Source organism: Neomonachus schauinslandi, chromosome 3 (genome assembly GCF_002201575.2).
Source record: "Neomonachus schauinslandi chromosome 3, ASM220157v2, whole genome shotgun sequence".
NCBI classification, from domain to species: Eukaryota; Metazoa; Chordata; class Mammalia; order Carnivora; family Phocidae; genus Neomonachus; species Neomonachus schauinslandi.
In genome coordinates this window covers 79,812,647-79,833,326 of record NC_058405.1, presented here as the reverse complement: position 1 = coordinate 79,833,326, position 20,680 = coordinate 79,812,647, and the positions used below count along the sequence as shown (strand labels likewise).

The following is a 20,680-nucleotide window of genomic DNA, read 5'->3' as shown; positions in this document are numbered from 1 at the left end:
ACAATTCCCCATCTACTCCTCTCCTCGGCCCCTGGTAACTGCCCACGTACTTTATGTTTGTGTGAATTGACTTCTTTAAATACTTCATATAAGTGGGATCATACAGTATTTATCTTTTTTCACTTAGTATAATGTCCTCAAGATTCATCTATGTCATAGCATGCAATAGATTTTCCTTTCTTTTTAAGGCCGAATAATATTCCATTGTATGTATATATCACATTTTATTTAATCATTTGCCCATGGACTTTTGGTTGCCACTTCTTGGCTATTTGTGAGTAATGCTGCTATGAATGTAAATGTGCAAATATCTCTTGGAAATCCTGCTTTCATTTCTTTTAGATATGTACCCAGAAGTGGGTTTGCTGTATCATATGGTAATTTAATTTTTAATTTTTGAGTAACCTCTATACTGCTTTCTATATCTGCTGTTTCTAGCCCAACATCAGTGCACAAAGGATCGAGTTTCTTCAACCAACGAATTTCGCCTCAGAAACAGTTCTTTTTGTTTGTTTTGATAGTAGCTATCCTTATGGATGTGAGATGATATCTTTTGGTTTTGATTTGTATTTCCCTAACTAATGCTGTTGAGCATCTTTTCTTGTGCTTATCGGTCATTTGTATATTTTCTTTGGGGGTGGGGAAAGTATCTACTTAATTCTTTTGCCCATTTTTAAAATTATTTTTGTTGAGTTGTAGGATTTCTTAATATTTTTTGGATATAAAAATCCCTTATCAGATATGTGATTTGCAAATATTTGTGTTTTGTTTTTATTCTCTAGGTGATGTTTTTGGCACAAAAGTTCTAAATTTTTTTTCACTTTACTAGTGAATTTTATATTTTTCATATGTTTTCCTGTTATAATTAGTGTCTTAGTTTTAGCTTGAGAACTCTCTTTAACATTCTTTAAGGTCAGGCTAGTGGTGATGAACTCCATCAGCTTTTGTTTGTTTGGAAAATTCTTTTTTTTTTTTTTTTAAAGATTTTATTTATTTGAGGTAGAGAGAGTGAGCATGAGCAGGGAGAGGAGCAGAGGGTGAGGGAGAAGCAGACTCCCTGCTGAGCAGGGAGCCTGATGTGGGGCTGGATCCGGGGATTCCGGGATCATGACCTGAGCTGAAGAAGATGCTTTATCCAACTGAGCCACCCACGTGCCCGTTTGGAAAATTCTTTGTCTCCTTCAGTCTTGATGGAAAACTTTGCTGGGTCGAGAGTAATCTTGAATGTCAGTGTTCTTTCAGCACAAAAGTTTTTAATTTTGATGTCCAATTTATTTAGTTTTTCTTTTACTGCCTATGTTTTTAATGTCTTGTATCCAGGAAATCATTGACAAATCCAAAGTCATGAAGCTTCCCCTCTGTTTTAAGAGTTCTGTAGTTTTAGTTCTTTAAATATAGGTATTTGACCCATTTTGAGTTAATTTTTATATATGGTGTAAGGTAAGGGTTCTATTCTTTCTCTCCCTCTTTTTAAAATAACTGTACTTTATCATTGAATGGTCTTGGAATCCTTGTCAAATCATTAGACCAAATATCTGGAGATTTCTTTCTGGGCTCTCTATTTTATGCCATTGGTCTATATATTTGTCTTTATGTCAGTACCAAGCTGTTGTTTTTTTTGTTTTTTTTAAGATTTTATTTATTTATTTGACAGAGAGAGACACAGCGAGAGAGGGAACACAAGCAGGGGGAGTGGGAGAGGGAGAAGCAGGCTGTGGGGCTCAATTCCAGGACCCTGGGATCATGACCTGAGACGAAGGCAGATGCTTACGACTGAGCCACCCAGGCACCCCAGTACCAAGCTCTTAATGTACTGTAGCTTTATAGTAAGTTTTGAAATCATTCTTGTTCCTTGAGATCCATGTGGATTTTGGGATGACACTGCAAAAAACATTTGGGGTTTGATAGGGATTACATCAAATCTGTAGATTGCTTCAGGTATAGTATTGTCGTCTTAATGTTAATCTTCCAATCCATAAACATAAGACGTCTTTCCACTTATTGTGTCTTTAATTTTAATTTACCATCCCCCCCTTAAAAAAAACAAAGAAAAAAAATTACATCTGCAGAAATGATTATTTTCCTTTTTCTCTTTGGATTTCTCTTATTTCTTGCCTAATTGCTCTGGCCAGAACTTCCTGTAATATGGTGAATTAAAATGATGAAAGTAGGCAGTGGTTCATCGTTCTAATCTTAGAGGAAAAGCATTCCATCTTTTACCATTGTGATGCTAGCCATTTTTTTTCCATATATGGCCTTTATCATGTTGCAGAAATTTCCTTCTCTTGCTAGTTTATTATTTTTATCATAAAAGCATGATGTGTGTTGTCAAAATCTTTTTTGCCTCAATTGAGATGATCATGTGTTTTTTTTTCCCCCCTTCTGACTATAAATATGGTATATTATTTTGATTTTCTTAAGTTGAATTACCCTTGCATTCTGGGATAAATCCCACATAGCCATGATACATAATCTTTTTAATATGCTCCCAGTTTTGATTTGCTATTTTGTTGAGGAGTTTTACATTTATATTCATAAGGAATGTTGGCCTGTAGTTTTCTTGTAATGTCTTTGTCTGGATTTGGTTTCAGAGTAATGCTGGCCTTGTAGAATGAATTTGGAAGTGTTCTCCCCTTCAATTTTTTGGGACCAGTTTGAGAAGGATCAATGTTAATTCTTCAAATGTTTGGTAGAATTTATCAGTGAAACTATCTGTTCCTGGACATTTCTTTGTTGGGAGACTTTTGATGACAGATTTAATCTCCTTGCTTATTGTAGTTCTATTTAGATTTTATTTTATTTAATTTTAATTTAATTTTATTTTATGTGATCTCTACACCCAGTGTGGGGCTCAAACATACAACCCCAAGATTTGCATACTCTACTGATTGAGTCAGCCAGTCACCCCTAGATTTTATATTCTTTCTTGAGTTAGTTTTGGTACTTGTGTATATCTAGGAATTTGTCCATTTTATCTTGGTTATCTGATTTATTGGCATACAATTGTTCATTGTGCTCTTTTATAATTCTGTTTCTGTAAAATCAGTAGTGAGATCTTATTTTCATTTCTGATTTTAATAATTTGAGATTTTCTTTTGTTTCTTAGTTAATCTAGCTAAAGATTTGGTAATTTTTTTCAAAGAACTATCTTTTTGTTTTGATGATTTCTCTCTTTTTTTCCCTCTATTTGGTTTATCTGTGCACTAATCTTTATTTTATCCTTTCTGCCAGGCTTGGGTTTAGATTGCTTTTCTTTTTCTGGCTTCTTAAGGTATTATAAAGTTTATTGATTTCAGGTATTTTATTTATTTATTTATTTATTTTTAAAGAGTTTATTTGAGGGAGAGAGAGCAAGAGAGAGCACAATCAGGGTGAAGGGCAGAGGGAGAAGCAGACTCTGCTGAGGAGGGAGCCTGATGCAGGGCTCAATCCCTGGACTCTGGGATCATGACCTGAGTTGAAGGCAGATGCTTAACCGACTGAGCCACCCAGGTGCTCTGATTTCAGATTTTTTTTTTTTTTTTAAAGATTTTATTTATTTATTTGAGAGAGAGAGAGAATGAGAGACAGAGAGCATGAGAGGGAGGAGGGTCAGAGGAGAAGCAGACTCCCCGCCAAGCAGGGAGCCCGATGCGGGACTCGATCCCGGGACTCCAGGATCATGACCTGAGCCGAAGGCAGTCGCTTAACCAACTGAGCCACCCAGGCGCCCCTGATTTCAGATATTTTTAAATGTAGGTGTTAATAGCTGTAAATTTCCTGCTGAACACTGTTGTCACTGCACCCCATGTTTTGATATGTTGTGTTTGTGTTTTCTTTGGTTTCAGAGTGTTTTTTTCATTTCCTTGTGATTTCTTCTTTGACCCATTGATTGTTGAAATGTGTTGTTTAATTTCTAACTATTTCTGATTTTCCACTTTTGCTTCTATTTTTATTTTTGGCATTTTTTATTTCATATATTTTGTGCACTCTTGTGTATATGTATATATATTTAAGTCTTCCTGATGGGTTGAATCTTTTACAGTATATAGGGGCTTCCTGTGTCTCATAACCTTTTTTGACTTCATGTTTATTTTGTCTAATATTAGTATATCTATTCTCTTCTCTGGTTACTATTTGCGTGGAGTGTCTTTTCTATTCATCTACTTTCAGTCTGTGTCTTTGTATCTGAAGTGAGTCTTTTCTACAGCATATACATAGATCCTTTTTTTTTTTTCTAACCTCCCAATCTTTTAATATAATTTAATCTATTTACATTTAAAATAATTATGAATAAGGAAGGATTCACCTTTGCCATTTTGCTATTTGTTTTCTGTATGTCTTATATGTCTTCCCCCCCCCCATGCCATTTCTTCTTTACTGCCTTCTTTTGTGTTTGATTAACTTTATTCTAGTGTACCATTTGATTCCCTTTACTGTATATAGTTTAAAATGTTTTTCTCAGTGGTTATCTTAAAGATTAAAATCATCTTGGGGCGCCTGGGTGGCTCAGATGGTTAGGTGTCTGCCTTTGGCTCAGGTCATATCTCAGGGTCCTGGGATTGAGCCCCGCGTCAGGCTCCCTGCTCACTGGGAAGCCTGCTTCTCTCTCTCCCTATACTACTCCTCCCTGCTTGTACTCTCTCACTCTCTATGTCGAATAAATAAATAAAATCTTTAAAAAAAAAAAAGATTAAAATCATCTTAAATTTACAATTTATTGGAAATAGTACCAACTTAGTTTCAGCAGTATGCGCTCTCCTGTTATGTATTTCTGTTCTCCCCCTTATTTTTCTCAGATTATTATCTTTATATGTGTATTTATTAACAAATACTGATAATTGTTGTTTTATCTGTCTTGTAAATCATAGGAAAAAAGTAATTATAAACTAAAAGTACAGTAATACTGTCTTTCTGTTGATTTATATAGGTAATTTCACTTAAGTTCTTCATTTCTTACGGCTTCAATTTATTTAATATGTTTTTATTATTGCCCAAAGGATAGCATTTCATGCAGGTACTAACTCCCTCTGCTTTTGTCTATCTAGAAATGTCTTAGTTTCTCCTTAATTTTGGAGGAATTTTTTGCTGGATATAGAATTCTTAGTTGACATTTTTTTTTTTTTAAGATTTTATTTATTTGACAGAGAGAGATAGCGAGAGAGGGAACACAAGCAGCAGGCAGAGGGAGGAGAAGCAGGCTTCCCAGGGAGCCTGACGTGGGGCTCAATCCCAGAACCCTGGGATCATGACCCAAGCCGAAGGCGGATGCTTAATGACTGAGCCATGCACGCGCCCCTTAGTTGACATTTTTTTGTTGTTGATTACTTTAAATGTCATCCCACTAGCTTCTGGCTTCCATGGTTTCTAATGAGAAATAAGCTGATAATCTAAGTATTATTATTGGTGATGAATATTATTATACATGATGACTTCTCTCTTAAAATTCTCTATCTTTGTTGGCCATTATGTGTCTTGTGGGTGTCTTTGAGTTTATCTGGCTTGGAATTTGTTGAGCTTGTTGGATGTGTATTGTATTTAGGAGTTTTCAGTCATTATTTCTTCAAATATTTATTCCTGTTCCTTTTGTTCTCTTTATGATACATGTATGTTGGTATGTTTGGTAATGTTTTGTAGATCCTTCTGGCTCTCTTCATTTTTCGTCCCTTTTTTTTCCTGTTCCTCAGATAGGATAATTTCAATTTTTCTTCCTTCCAGCTTACTGATTCTTCTACCTGTCCAAATCTGCTGTTGATAGCTCTAGTGAATTTTTCACTTGTTACTGTATTTTTCATCTCCAGAATTTTTGTTTACTTGTTTATAATTTGTGTCTGTTGGTATTTTCATTTTGATTATGCCTTGTTTTCTGACTTCTTTTAGTTCTGTCAGTGCTTTCCTTTAGCTCACTGAGCATATTTAAGATAGTTGATTTAATGTCTTGACTAGTTATTCCAAAATTTGGGATTTCTCAGGAATAGTTTCTGTCAAATTCTTTTATTCTGTGAATAGGACTTTTCTGTTTCTTTGTACGTTTTGAAGATCTGTTCCATTATTCCTAGTGAGCTATTGACCTGACAAAAAGTTCCTTAAATGTTTGTGTGAAAAACAATGAAATAAAGTGTCATGTCTCATTAAATCTGATAGACGCTGCTGGGAAAGCTGTTACTGCCCAGAGGGCTGAAACCAAGAGAAGCATCTGCTTCAGACCACCCCAAACACAGTTCCATAGTTTTTAGACCTTCCTCACTGCCAGTCCTCTGACCAGCCAGACTTTCCAGGAATGCAGGATGCTATCCCCATAGCCAAGTTGGGGTAAGAAATGGCGGATGATTGCTGGTTCATACATTCTGCTCACTTATGAATGATCAGCAGCTTCTTCCTGAAGCACTCCCCTGGTTGATATGAGTGTTCATTGGGGTTCCAGGGATCTAAAGTAGTTGGTGCCAATCACTCTGTCCAGCTCAATGGTTACTTGTGTAGAGGGACCCATATCTAGAACTTTCCACTCTGCCATCTTGTTGATACCTGTCTTGATTTATTTTTCGTATCATACTTAAAAGGACCAGTTGCCTTGTTCTTCTGAAAATTTTGTGCTGATCAGGATACTTTTTGCCTTAGGACAAATGAATTGTTAACTACAAGTTTAATTCCATTTGTAATCTAGTCATTTAAAAACTTTCTTTAGTAGGTGTTTAGAGTTTTACCTTTTTGAGGTCTTCTAAGTGAGTCACAATGAATCCATGCTTTTCTGTTTTCCCTCTTCTAATATTTCTGATGCTGTTGAATTCTCCCCTGTTCCACTTGTCTTTGTAGGTTTGTCTTTTTTTTTAATCTCTATATTTAGTTGGTTGTTGGATGGAAGGAAAGTTTTGTATCTCTACAATTGGCCATCCAATTAAATTTTTTTAGAGATTTATTTATTTATTTTAGAGAGAGAGGGAGAGAGAGAGTGAGCATGTGAGCAGGGGGTGGGGCAGAGGGAGAGAAGCAGACTCCCCACTGAGTGCGGAGCCTGACCCTGGGCTTGATCTCATGACCCTAAGATCATGACCTGAGTCAAAAGAGTTGAAAGCTCAACCAACCAACTGAGCCACCCAGGAGCACCCCCATCCAATTAATTTAATATTCTGTGCATTAATTTTGTATCCAGTGCTTGATTAAGTTATCTCACTGCAGTAGTTTTTCATGTAAATATTTTTGGTTTTTGAGGTAAAAATTAACCTAATTTACATGTAATGATAATTTTTCTTTCAAAAAAATTTTTTTTCAGATTTATTTATTTATTTGAGAGAGAGTGCACAAGTGGGAGGGGCAGAGGGAGAGGGGGAGAGAGAATCTCAGGCAAACTCCCTACTGAGTGTGGAGACTGGTGTGGGGCTCTATCTCATCACCCTGAGATCCTGACCTGAGGCTGAGCAAAAATCAAGAGTTGGACACTTAACCGACTGTGCCACACAGGTGCCTCTCCTTTCAAATTTTTATATCTCCTTTTCTTTTTCATATAATTGCATTGGCTGGTACTTCTGGAAGTGATATATGATAAAAATAAAGAATATCCTTATCTTATTCTTGACTTTAATAATAATGTTTTTAATATTTCACATTAAATTTGGTGATATCCTTTGGTTGGTATTTTATATATGTATTTATACATCCATCTATTCCTATTTTAAAAAATATTTATTAGCACGTGCACCCATGTGCATGCACAAGCAGGGGAAGGGGCAGACAGAGAGAGAGAATCTCAAGCACACTCTGCACTGAGCAGGGAGCCTGACACACTGAGCAGGGAGCCTGACACGGAGCTCAATTTCACCACCCTGAGATCATGACCTGAGCCGAAATCAGGAGTTGGGCACTTAACGGACTAAACCACCCAGATGCCCTTATTCCTATTTGATTAAGAATTTTTATTCTTTTTTAAGAATTTATGTATTTATTTGACAGGGAGAGCCAGAAAGCACAAGCAGGGGGAGCAGCAGAGGAAGAGGGAGAAGCAGACTCTCTGTTGGGTGGGGCTCGATCCCAGGACCCTTGGATCATGACCTGAGCTGAAGGCAGACACTTAATTGACTGAGCCACCCCAAGAATTTTTATTCTGAAAGTTTAAAATTTGCCAATTTGACTCAGAACTATTGAAAGTACCCATGATCACGTATTGACTAACCTTTGCTGTAGAGAAGAATTCACCTTAGCTTTCTTTTTAACATGGTACCTAGAAAGCTCTTGGATAGGCTTTTATCAGTGAGAAAATGATAATTGTTTTTCTTGAATCATTTTGAAGTGCTTTCTGTTCTGTTCTTTTTTTTTTTTTTAAAGATCTTATTTGCCAGAGAGAGAGTACAAGCAGAGGGAGTGGCAGGCAGAGCAGGCAGAGGGAGAGAGAAGTAGGCTCCCTGCTGAGCAAGGAACCCAATGCAGAACTTGATCCCAGATGCAGGACTTGGTCCCAGGACCCTGGGATCATGACCTGAGCCGAAGGCAGATGCTTAACCCACTGAGCCACCCAGGCGTCCCTGAAGTGCTTTCTTTGTGATTTTCTCTGAATGTTCATAAGCTTTTTCAGCAAGTGCTAGTACTTTATTGTTAGGAATGTCAACATTTATATATATATATTTTTAAGATTTTATTTATTTATTTGACAGAGACACAGCGAGAGAGGGAACATAAGCAGGGGGAGCGGGAGAGGGAGAAGCAGACTCCCCACTGAGCAGGGAGCCTGATGCGGGGCTCTATCCCAGGACTCTGGGATCATGACTTGAGCTGAAGGCAGACGCTTAACGACTGAGCCACCCAGGCACCCCAACATTTATATTTTAACTACCACGTTTTCTTTTTTTTTCCCACGAGAACATTAAGTATTGTATTAATTGATTCTTGTTGAATCAAAATAAAGACCAAATACGACTGTAAAGCATTCATAATTTATGATGAACATCGTAGTTTGTTTGGGCTGCTACACTGAATTACCAAAGACAGCAAACACTTATTTCTCACCATTCTAAAGGCTGGGAAGTCTAAGATCAAGGCTCTGGCAGATTTGGTGTCTGGTGTGGGACAGCTTCCTGGCTCATAGATGGATTGCTATCTTCTCACTGTGTCCTCACATGGTGGAAGAGGGAAGGGAGCTCTCTGGGGTGTTTTTTATAAAAAGGGCACTAATCCCATTCATGAGGGCTCCACCTTTGTGTCCTAATCACCTCTCAAAGGCCCTGCCTCCTAATACCATCTTAACATATAAATTTGGGGGGACCACATTCAGTCTGTGACATTGATGGAATATCAATGGAATATCAATATTAGAAACTTACTGAAATCTTGGGGTAAAGGCAAAAATTCCCTGGTAATTGTTTAGGAGTGAACAGTGTGCTAATTGATTTTCACATCTGGTTATCTTTTTGAATTCTAAGAAAAATTCTAAGAACTATTTTTATACCATTTACTCTAGGGAAAATTGAGGCTCAGAGAAGAAAAGGAATTTGCTCAGTGTAAAATAGTTAATTAGAATGGATGATGCAGAAAAGTGGCTAAACGGAATAGATTTTACGTATATAATGGTAGAAGTGGTCAACTTTTAATCACATTTAATTAGGTCAACTTGTAGTCACATAAACGGAGTAAATTGAGTGGTGATTGAAACATAATCTCAATGACATATAGAAGTGGCCAAATATATTTATAGTATAGGATTTGAAAACAGTTGTTATAGTTGAGTAGTTACTCTGTTTTCAGAAGTGGATTACTGCAGAGAGCTAACTGGTAAAGAAAGTTCTATTCTGAGCTGCAGTGTTTTCTTCTGATTGATACCTACACTGCCATCAGAGGGTATTATGAAGTCAGTTCTAGCTTTTCTGTTTTAGAAATTGTCTTGTTTTAGGTGTGCTAAAACCATAGAAAGGATCCAGAGAACTCATGCATTAAAAGCCTATGCATTTCAGGGCGCCTGGGTGGCTCAGTTGGGTAAGCGACTGCCTTCGGCTCAGGTCATGATCCTGGAGTCCCGGGATCGAGTCCCGCATCGGGCTCCCTGCTCAGCGGGGAGTCTGCTTCTCCCTTACCCTCCCCCCTCTAATGCTCTCTCTCTATCTCATTCTCTCTCAAATAAATAAATAAAATCTTAAAAAATAAAAGCCTATGCATTTCATAACATCTGTATATTTATGCCTTCCTTTTCCTCTGAAAATTGCTGTGTTGATGAGGGTACTTCCTACTTTGTGGCACATGAATATTAACTTCAAGTTCAACTTCATTTCTTCCATTTGATACTTGTGTAGTTTGAATATTGATTTGGTTATTTTATTGAATTTTTTATTAAATAAGAGCTGTGCTATATTATTTTATTGTTCAATACTTAATTACATATCAATATGAATATTCAAAACCTAATATCCAACTTGCTAGCTGTGGTCGTGGGCAGCTTAGCTTTGAAGATTATTATTATTATTTTTAAAATAAACTTTAGGCCCAATGTGGGGCTTGAACTCACCACCCTGAGATGAAGAGTCCCATGCTCTACCGACTGAGCCAGCTAGGCACCCCTTGTTTTCAAATCCGTATAGAGAAGGCAATAGTGATTTCTTTCATGGATTTGCTTTAATGTTTAACTCATATGAATATTCGACTCATACCAAGCATCAGACAAATGTTAAAATATTAGTGGATGGATACACTTATTTTTTAAAATGAATTTATTTGAGTTATGAAAATTTTGAATCACTGTTATTCAGCATATTTCAATTTTTAATACTTTCTGTAGTGGTAATGTTAAATTTTTTTTTTTTTATGTTTACTTAAAATTATGTGAAGGCCTTATATGAGGGTTTCCCCTAGCATATGTTACTGTTTTACCCTGAAGAAGTCTTCCTTAGTGAGGAGCTGTTTCAGAGTAATGGTGTATATATTTTATTTTATTTTTTTTTAACATTTATTTATTTTAGGGAGAGGGAGAGAGAGAGAGAGCACCCACAAGTGGGTGGAGGGGCAGAGGGGGAGAGAGAGAGGGAGAAATGCAGACTTCCTGCTGAGTGTGGAACCCAACTGGGGGCTCCATCCCACAACCCTGAGATCATGAACTGAGTGGAAATCAAGAGTCGGGTGCTTAACCAGCTGAGCCATCCAGGCTCAAAAATTTTAATTTTTGAAAATATTTAAATGTCTTAGAGTATGGAATGGCAATTTGTAGATCTTTGAGTAAGTCAAATCAAGCCACCCCTTAAACTTTTAAATAGAATTAATCTGTTTTCTTTAAAGCAGATATAAATGTATCTTCTGCCATTTCCCAGTATCAACATATCTTCCAAACTGACAGAGACACAGTTCTTGCTCTTAGAGTAATGATTTGGAGACTGGTTTTGGAACTGAGCAGTTTTACTGTGTCTGAGATACGGTTTTATTATAGAAAAGTTAACATCTCTCTTATTTAACTCAAGGTTTTGTCACAGTTAAGTGAAAATACAATAAGGCTTTTCCTATAAAATACTATTTGTTATTGAAAATATTTCATTTTCATTACTGTGTTGATTGAAACTAAACTTGGTTTGAGTAGGATGCTTAAGGTCAGAGAATAGCACATTATATATAAAATAAGGGACTAGATTGTATACCTTGACAATTAAATAATCATGTTACTTAAAAATAACTCTGGTAGTCAAAATGAACATACGGGTTTTTGCCTTCTGGCCCTTCCACAAATATTTGGGACAGCTGAGTGTATACTCTGTGCCTAGGCACTCTTTTAGGTTCTAGACATTCAGTGAGAAGAGCAAATTAGTTATGGTCTATCCAGTGTTTTCATAATGTAGTTGTTATACCCCTATTTAATGTCTGTGAAAAGTGCTTATTCTGTATCCCTTTTGTTTCTGGAGATTGATAATCCCTTCCTCTTTAATGCTTTATCAACTTTATATTGTTTTCTGTTGTTGACTCCTGTTTTTCCCATTATTCATTCAGGTGCTTAGCTGCCTGAAATTCGTTTTAGATTAATGTTAAATCTAAAGTACAACTTGTTGGGGCGCCTGGGTGGCTCAGTCGTTAAATGTCTGCCTTGGCTCAGTTCATGATCCCAGGGTCCTGGGATCGAGCCCTGCATCGGGCTCCCTGCTCAGCAGGAAGCCTGCTTCTCCCTCTCCCACTCCCCCTGCTTGTGTTCCCTCTCTTGCTGTGTCTCCCTCTGTCAAATAAATAAATAAAATCTTAAAAAAAAAAAAAAAGTGCAACTTGCTGATCACCTCTCCTACTCAGACTCCCTGCTCCTCCTCGTAAGCTATATATATCAGTATAATGTGATCCTTTCAGAAGTTTTATTTTTTTCATGAATTTACATAAAAATATATGTAGTGTGTGTATCTTTATAGGTTTTTGGAGAATGCATAACATTGTAGTAATAATGTTCTGTGTTCTGTGACTTCCAGTCAACAGTAATCTTACTGATCTTTTCATGTTAGATCTACTTTTTATTTTTTATTTTTTAAAGATTTTATTTATTTATGTGAGAGAGAGAATGAGAGAGAGAGCACGCATGAGAGGGGGGAGGGTCAGAGGGAGAAGCAGACTCCCTGCTGAGCAGGGAGCCCGATGTGGGACTTGATCCTGGGATTCCAGGATCATGACCTGAGCCGAAGGCAGTGGCCCAACCAACTGAGCCACCCAGGCGCCTGAGATCTACTTTTTAAAAATCACTAATCTGTTCACTTTTTTCCATCTCCTATTATCACCTTTGTTTCAGGTACTATTATCTCTCACTTCGATCAGTGGCCATCTGGTTGGTTTCTTTGCTTCTACTCCTGCCTTTTTATAATCCATTTCCCAAATAGCAGCCCAAACAATGTATTAAAAATGTAAGCAACGTGTTAACCTTTTAGTGAAAACACTACAATGATTCCTGTTACAGTAAAATCCAAACTTGGCATTTAGAATTCATGATTGCTAATTTCAGGGATGTTTACTTGTTTTGTTTACTGATTTTTTTTTTTCCTCTCAGGTGTCCAAATGAGTGTCTTGTACATACTAGGTTAGGTGCTTCATAAATCTTCGTTGAATGCAGTTAATGAACTAACTTGTTGGCCTTGGGGGGGTTTTCTGTGCAAGTTTTTATATCCCCTACAGTTCTTCCCTACCAACTTGTTCAGCCACATTGGTCTTTATTCTCTTGCTTGAATTCACCAACTTCATTACCTCAGGCTTTTGCAGGATGCCCTTCCTACAATTTTCCCAAAATTGGATCTTTCTTGTCATTCCAGATTTCAGTATAAGTATCACCTGCTCAAAGAGGTCTTCTCTGATCAATCTATTACCACTTTGTTTTTAAAAACTTTAATTTTTGCTTTAAAATCAAGTGAGAAATTATGTTCAGAAATTAAAATACAACAAAATATACAATGAACAATTTCTCCATCCCTGTCACCTATCTGCCAAAGTTATATTTATGTATATTAGTATCGTCTTCATTGTCCCAGACACTCCTTATAGCAAAATGAGCAAATAGCAATATATATGAAGTAGTCAATGTTCTTAAACCAGCCTTTTTTTTGTTTTTATTTTTTTAAACTGGGCTAAGTGGTTTTATTAGAGAAAGAGGATTACAAAGGATTTACGAGTTGGTGTTGGGGCTCTTAAACCAGTCTTTAACTTGTACAACCACTGTATCCTCACCTTCTCAGATGACTTACTCTGTGAAAATTAGGCTACCATGTATTAACCACTTCAGATTCCCATCCACTCCATCTACAGAGTAACCTGCAATCAGCCTATACCCACCCTTCCTTTCCCCCCCTTTTTTTTTTTTTTTTTTTTCTCCCCCCCCCCCTTTTTTTCCTAATTCTCTGATTCATGTTCAGGATTAGTTCTACTACCACCTGTGTCCATGACCTCATCCTCTCCATCTGCTCAAGAACTTATTTTCTTTTCTGGCTCTTCACTATTAACTCTCTGCTGTCTCTTTGGCTTCAGCACAGCCCTGCATATATATCAGATGCTCAGAAAATATTGGTTGAATATAGCAGAGTAATGAAGAGCTTGGACTATTGAATTATAAAGACCCGGGCATGCATTCTAGCTATGTGACTTGGGCAGGTTAGTTAGCATCTCTAAACCGTAATTTCTTATTCATTAAAATGGGACAAAAATTATAGCTATATCAAGAGTTGTTTTGAAAATGTAACCAAGAAGTGGGATGTATAAATTTCCTGTAGCCATTGTAACAGATTACCGTAAATTTGGTGGATTAAAACAACAGAAACTTTTTTCTCTAATGATTCTGGAGGTTTTAAGTTGGAAATCAATGCCACAGGGCTCAAATCAAGGTGTCAGCAGGGCCATCCTTCCTCTGGAGGCCCTAGGAGAGAATCCATTCCTTGCCTCTCTACATTCTGGTGACTACCAGTATTCCTTGGATGGGTTACTTCAGTCTCCAATCTCCAATATGTCTCTGTGGTCACATTGCCTTCTCTTACGCCTGCAGTCTCCTTCCACCTCCCTTTGCAAGCTTGTGCATTTAGGGTCCACCCAACTAATCTGTTTTTAAATCCTCAATCTTAATCATATCTGCAAAGACCCTTTTCCCATATAAGGTAACCTTTACAGGTTCCAGGGATTAGGATCTGATATCTTTGGGAGCCATTATTCACCCTGATATGTGGATATAAAGCACGCAGCATTGTTGCTGTCAAATAAAGATTTAAGCTTTCTGGATAGGGTCAAGAAAGATTTCAGATTCTCAGAGGATTTAATTTATAGTTATAAGGGAGCCAGGGAATATGAGAAAAAGGAATTAAAAAAAGATGTAAGGGAAATTAGGGATTAGATTGTATCATCTTATTTAATACAGTGGGTAAATGGGATAAAAGTATAGAGAAGGGATTTTTGTTGTCAGATTTTGATTATTTTCTTGTTCAAATACATATCGAAGGATTTATCTATATTTTCAGTATTAAAGTTTATAGCTTAAATAGTGTGGTAGAAAGGAGGTGGTAGAGGTGGAAATATACTGCATATCATTACTGAAAATTGGTTAATTACATTTCTTTTTATATTCAAGAGGTTCACATGTAAACTATGTAAAATGATTAGTGAATGAGTTCATAGATTGGATACCAAATTTTTCTTTTATTGGATAAGAATTATTGTCATTTAGAATAAAAAGAAAAGTACTTTAAAATATTTCAGTTAGAAGAGCAAAAGATTATATTGACATTTGTTTTCTTCTTTTTTCCATCTCCTTTACAGGTTTCTTGGCATGGACACAGGTTCAGTGGGAGGATTAGAATTGACTGATCAGACTCCTGTTTTATTAGGGAGTACGGCCATGGCAACTAGTCTCACCAATGTAGGAAATTCATTTAGTGGTCCACCTAATCCTTTAGTTGCTAGATCTAATAAATTTCAAAACTCGTCAGTGGAAGATGATGATGATGTTGTTTTTATCGAACCTGTACAACCTCCCCCACCTTCTGCACCGGTGGTAGCTGATCAAAGAACCATAACATTTACATCATCAAAAAATGAAGAACTACAAGGAAATGATTCCAAAATTCTTCCTTCCTCAAAAGAGTTGGCTTCTCAGAAGGGAAGTGTAAGTGAGACAATTGTCATTGATGATGAAGAGGACATGGAAACAAATCAAGGGCAAGAGAAAAATTCCTCCAATTTTATTGAACGGAGACCTCCTGAGACTAAAAACAGAACCAATGATGTGGATTTCTCCACTTCCAGTTTTTCAAGAAGTAAGGTAAATGCAGGAATGGGTAATAGTGGTATCACCACAGAACCAGACTCTGAAATTCAGATTGCTAATGTTACAACCTTAGAAACAGGTGTAAGCTCTGTGAATGATGGCCAATTAGAAAATACTGACGGGCGAGATATGAACTTAATGATTACACATGTAACATCACTGCAGAATACCAACTTGGGAGATGTCTCTAACGGACTGCAGTCAAGTAATTTTGGTGTTAATATACAAACATACACCCCATCTTTAACTTCACAGACCAAGACTGGAGTAGGACCTTTTAATCCTGGTAGAATGAATGTGGCAGGAGACGTATTTCAGAATGGAGAATCTGCAACTCATCATAATCCTGGTAAGCATTAAGTGATCTACTCCATGTAAAATTGCCTGATTCTTTTTTCACTGTAGTAATTGGTATTACCTTGGTTAGTTTATTCATGTAAGAGAAGTTAATTCCATTGACTTTTAAAAGTTTGAAATTTTAGCTAAGAAGAGATGTAAAACCATGTATTTCTTTGCAGATTATTAGAAAATTAATCCCAGAAATCTATGTCTAAAGGATTGGAATAAATACTCTTCACATTCACTACCACTGGAGTCTAACAGATTGGCATCTTATTTGTCATATACTTAGTTTTTGCTAATAATATTTTTAGTATTTAGTAGTAATGTGTAAATAGTGAAATAAGATAAGTAGCACACTTAAGGAATAATATAGTATAATAGGTGCATTTAGATTTGTTTTTACTTTACTTTTAAAGTAATTTTGATCGCTTATCTGATTTTAATTTTTTCTTATTAGCATTTTATTCCTTTTTTTAATATTAAGGTTGGTAAATTTCTCAACTATTTGAACAATTTTTCTTCAGGCAGCTTTGCTTTGTGAAAACATTAAAAAAGAGAAGTTGTAAGAACTCTGGCTTTTGATGACCTTGTCTTTATGTCCCTTTCTCTTTCACCTCTGCCCCCAAACCTTTTTATGTCTGTCTCTCTTGTATATCCTTCTCTGTTTTTCTCTCATTTTCTCATCATTTTAGGCTCATTAGCAACCTTATTGGCCTAGAAATTGTGGAGAATAATAAGGAATGACTAAAATATAGTAGTGTAGAATGGTATAGAATGCTAGTCATTTTTCCTTGTTATTTTTTTGGTTATGAGAGTAATGTTTAATTATTGAAGAATTTTTGGAAAATCTATAATTAAAAAATGAGGGAAAAAATTCCCGATAGTATTATTAACTGAAGATTACCACTGTCAGTGCTTTAAGTGACTGTCTTTAAGGTTTTTTCCATTTTATTTTTATTTTGGTTGAAATGCAACTCTGAATAATTTTGCTTCCTATTTGTTTCCCACTTTACATTATATTTTCTCATGCCGTTAACATTTATACACAAAAGTTTTAATGGCTGCACAGTAGATATGGATATACTGTTCCCATATTTGGCAGTTTATACTGTTTCCCATATTTTGCTAATTATAGGTTTATGATGAACATCTTCTCATTTCTTTAGAGTATATTCTTAGAAATGAAGTTACTAGGCCAAAGGATATCACTGTCCCCCTCCTTCCAAAGATTTTTGGTTGAAAAAATGTATTTGGTTTATAGTGATTTTGAAAGAAATAGGTTCCTTATTACTCAATTTGGAAAATTTCTCCTGCCTTCCAAGACCCTTTCCTTCTTTGTGTGTATATATATATTCATAGGTAGGTCTGGATTGGGGGGGTGATGTATGTGTGAGTTGGTATGAGCATTTTAAAGTTGTTGAAATAATACTGTCATATTGCCTTCCAGAAAGGTTTTACCAATTTATACTACCAGCTGTATATATATATAAGTTTCTTTCACTGTAACCTTCTGGCTCACATAAACATTTAAGAAATGATAATGGTCAAATTAATTTCAAAATAGCCATTTTGTCTTTACTGTAATTATAAGTATATTAAAAACATAAGAGTACGAAGAGGAAAATAATTAATCTCACCATTGAGAGTAGTACACTTAATTCTAACCTGAGATCATAGTTTAGGTTTAGTTTTGTAAACTCTTTTCTCCTACCATCCCTTTAAATACCTAACAATACATCTTGATATATTTGATTTTATTCTCTATTTAGCTTAGTTGCAGTTTTTACTATTTAAATAACTCAAGAATATTCTTATGCATGTATCTTAGGATCTTATTTCTTTAGGAATATTGCTGAGTCAAAGGGGCATATCATTGTAAGAATTGTGTTCTTGGGGGGTGCCTGGCTGGCTCAGTTGGTAGAGCATGTGATTCTTGATCTTGGTGTTGTGGGTTTGAGCCCCTGTTGGGTGTAGAGATTATTTAAAAAATATTTAAAAATCAAAAAAAGAATTGTGTTCTTGTTTACTGAAACTTATACAAGGGACTATATGTTACTTATCAGAAAAACTAAACAGATACACCTTTTGCTCCTTTGTTTATGAATTAGCTCTTGTTTTTATTTGCTGCTTTGTAATTGGGAGTTATAATATCTTGGCTATTTATACTGGCTCTCAGACTAATTGTGACTTGGGCAAATTAAGCTGTTATCCCTTGATGTCCTTTGTATAAAATAGAGGGTTTAGATAAAACTTCTCTTCCTAAAACTATTTTGATGTTGGAGGATGTGAAAATTTGAAAGTAGGAGAAATATAAGAGCTGAAAATAGATTAAGGGTGACATATTATTTATACAGGGTCTCAAACTAAATTTTAAAAAAAGCATGCCATTTTTTCAAAATCAAGTTAATAGATGTTCTTAAGTTTAGTTTCTTTTTTTTTTTTAAAGATTTTTTTTTTTTTTTATTTATTTATTTGACAGAGACAGAGATAGCGAGAGCAGGAACACAAGCAGCGGGAGTGGGAGAGGGAGAGCAGGCTTCCCGCCGAGGAGGGAACCCGATGTGGGACTCGATCCCAGGACCCTGGGATCATGACCTGAGCTGAAGGCAGACGCTTAACGACTGAGCCACCCAGGCGCCCCTTAAGTTTAGTTTCTTTAAGTATATATTCAAATGATAAACCTACAGAATCAAGAATCTTAAGGAGCCAGTAATTGTGTTTCAATAAGCTATTTCTTCTAGCATATGTTCAAATATAATTTTCAATTGCAAGCCCTTCATAAGGTGAAATTTTTAGTTAGTGATTACAATTAACTCTTAAACATTGCAGGGATAAGGGGTGCCAACTCTCCCCGCCCCCCCCCCCCGCCCCCCCCCCCCGCCTACTGTGCACTTGAAAATTCACATGTAACTTTTGACTCTCCCAAAAGTAACTACTAGTAGCCTACTGTTTGTTTTGCTAGTAGCCTACTGTTGACTAAAAGCCTTAATGATAGTCAACACGTATTTTGTATGATATGTATTATATACTGCATTCTTACCGTAAAGTAAGCTAGAGAAAAGAATGTTATTAAGAAAATCATAAGGAAGGGCACCTGGGTGGCTCAGTTGGTTAAGTGACTGCCTTCACCTCAGGTCATGATCCCGGGGTCCTGGGATTGAGTCCTACATCAGGTTCCCCCTGCTCTGTGGGGAGCCTGCTTCTCCCTCTGCCTGCCACTCCCCCTGCTTGTGCTCTCTCTCTCTGTCAAATAAATAAACAAAATCTTAAAAAAAAAAAAATCGTAAGGAAAATAAAATACCTTTATAATACTGTATAATAAAAAAATCTGCATATAAGTGGTCTCATGTAGTTCAAACCCAGGTTGTTGAAGGGGCAACTGATTTTCTTTGTATCCATTAATATTTTTACCTATTTATTAAAACTGGTCCATTACCTTCATAATAGCAGGATAACAGGATAACAGGATTCTAGAATGCACTCAGTTTACTCTGTATAAAGTACAGTTTTTGTGGGGAGGCATATTGTGGAGTAAGGTAAAATTTTAATAACAGTGTTATGTAGCCCCTTGAAATCATTAGGTTGATGGACTGGGTTGGAACCAGGAAATCACCCTCCTTAAGGTTTTGATAGTAGAAAAGTTTTCCTGAGCTCCAGATATATTTGTACTTCTGTGGAAGGAAAAAAAATTGTTTTTCGTATAGAAGGGCAACGTTTTATGTATGGAAGTTCAAAATTTGGAAGAACCTTTCTAGGTTACTAGAGACAATAGAAATGGTGGTCTATAAAGTTTCAGAAGGGAAAAAAGTTATGGTATTGTTAGTGTGGTGAGGTTTGTGGAGTAGTAACTAGTGTAGTAAGCTGGACACTTCCTGTTAAGCACCAAAGAAGCTTACTATTAAAGAGAGAAAAGATAAATTACTCTGCACTCCAGTGTTATCTTTTAATTCTGTGCGATACTGAAACTTTGCAGTGAGAGAGTAATGAGATGTTGGGTTGGTCACTATATGTTGGCTTATCACTTCTGTGTTACACTCTGATTTCTTTGAGATTATGTGCTCTAGAGGCCATGAAAAAAGCTGTTTTAAAAAGATGTTTTGAGGTGTGCCTGGGTGGCTCAGATGGTTAAGTGTCCACTCTTGATCTCAGCTCAGGTCTTGATCTCTGGGTCGTGAGTTCAAGCACCATGTTGGGTGGAGCCAGTGTGGAGCCCACTTAAAAAATATATGTATTTTTAATATAATCCTATATAAACTTTATCAGACCTGTACTGTATTTGTCAAAGGTTCTGATTGGTCAAGATTTTATTATAGTTTTATGTTGATGTATGTGTTCCTTACTTAAAGGAATATTCTATAAATTAATTCTTCCTGTTTAATAAATAATGACTAATATTTTTTAGTGCTTCCTCTATGCTAGTCACTATGGTTTATTGCATGTATTATCATTTAATGTTACCATTCGTGTAAGTTTGGTACAATTTCCAGTTTAGAGAAGAGTTAGGCACAGAGTTTAACTTTCCAGTCTAGTGATTGGAGTCTAAATGTTAACCAGGCTTCCTTCCTTCCTTCCTTCCTTCCTTCCTTCCTTCCTTCCTTCCTTCCTTCCTTCCTTCCTTCCTTCCTTCCT

At 36.3% G+C, this 20,680-nt stretch overlaps 1 protein-coding gene across 2 annotated transcripts in view; it reads left to right on the top strand.

Annotated features, from left to right (window-relative positions):
• ZMYM2 (zinc finger MYM-type containing 2) overlaps window positions 1-20,680 on the top strand; it is a 109,397-nt gene that overhangs the window by 19,482 nt on the left and 69,235 nt on the right. The window contains exons 3-4 of one of the 2 annotated variants that reach the window (XM_021678323.1): window positions 15,202-15,703; window positions 15,965-16,058. In XM_021678323.1, coding sequence (XP_021533998.1) covers window positions 15,212-15,703; window positions 15,965-16,058 — 586 coding nt within the window. In that variant the 5' untranslated portion in view covers window positions 15,202-15,211. Of the gene's footprint in view, window positions 1-15,201; window positions 16,059-20,680 lie in introns of both variants that reach the window. The other variant, XM_021678322.1, reaches the window with a different exon arrangement.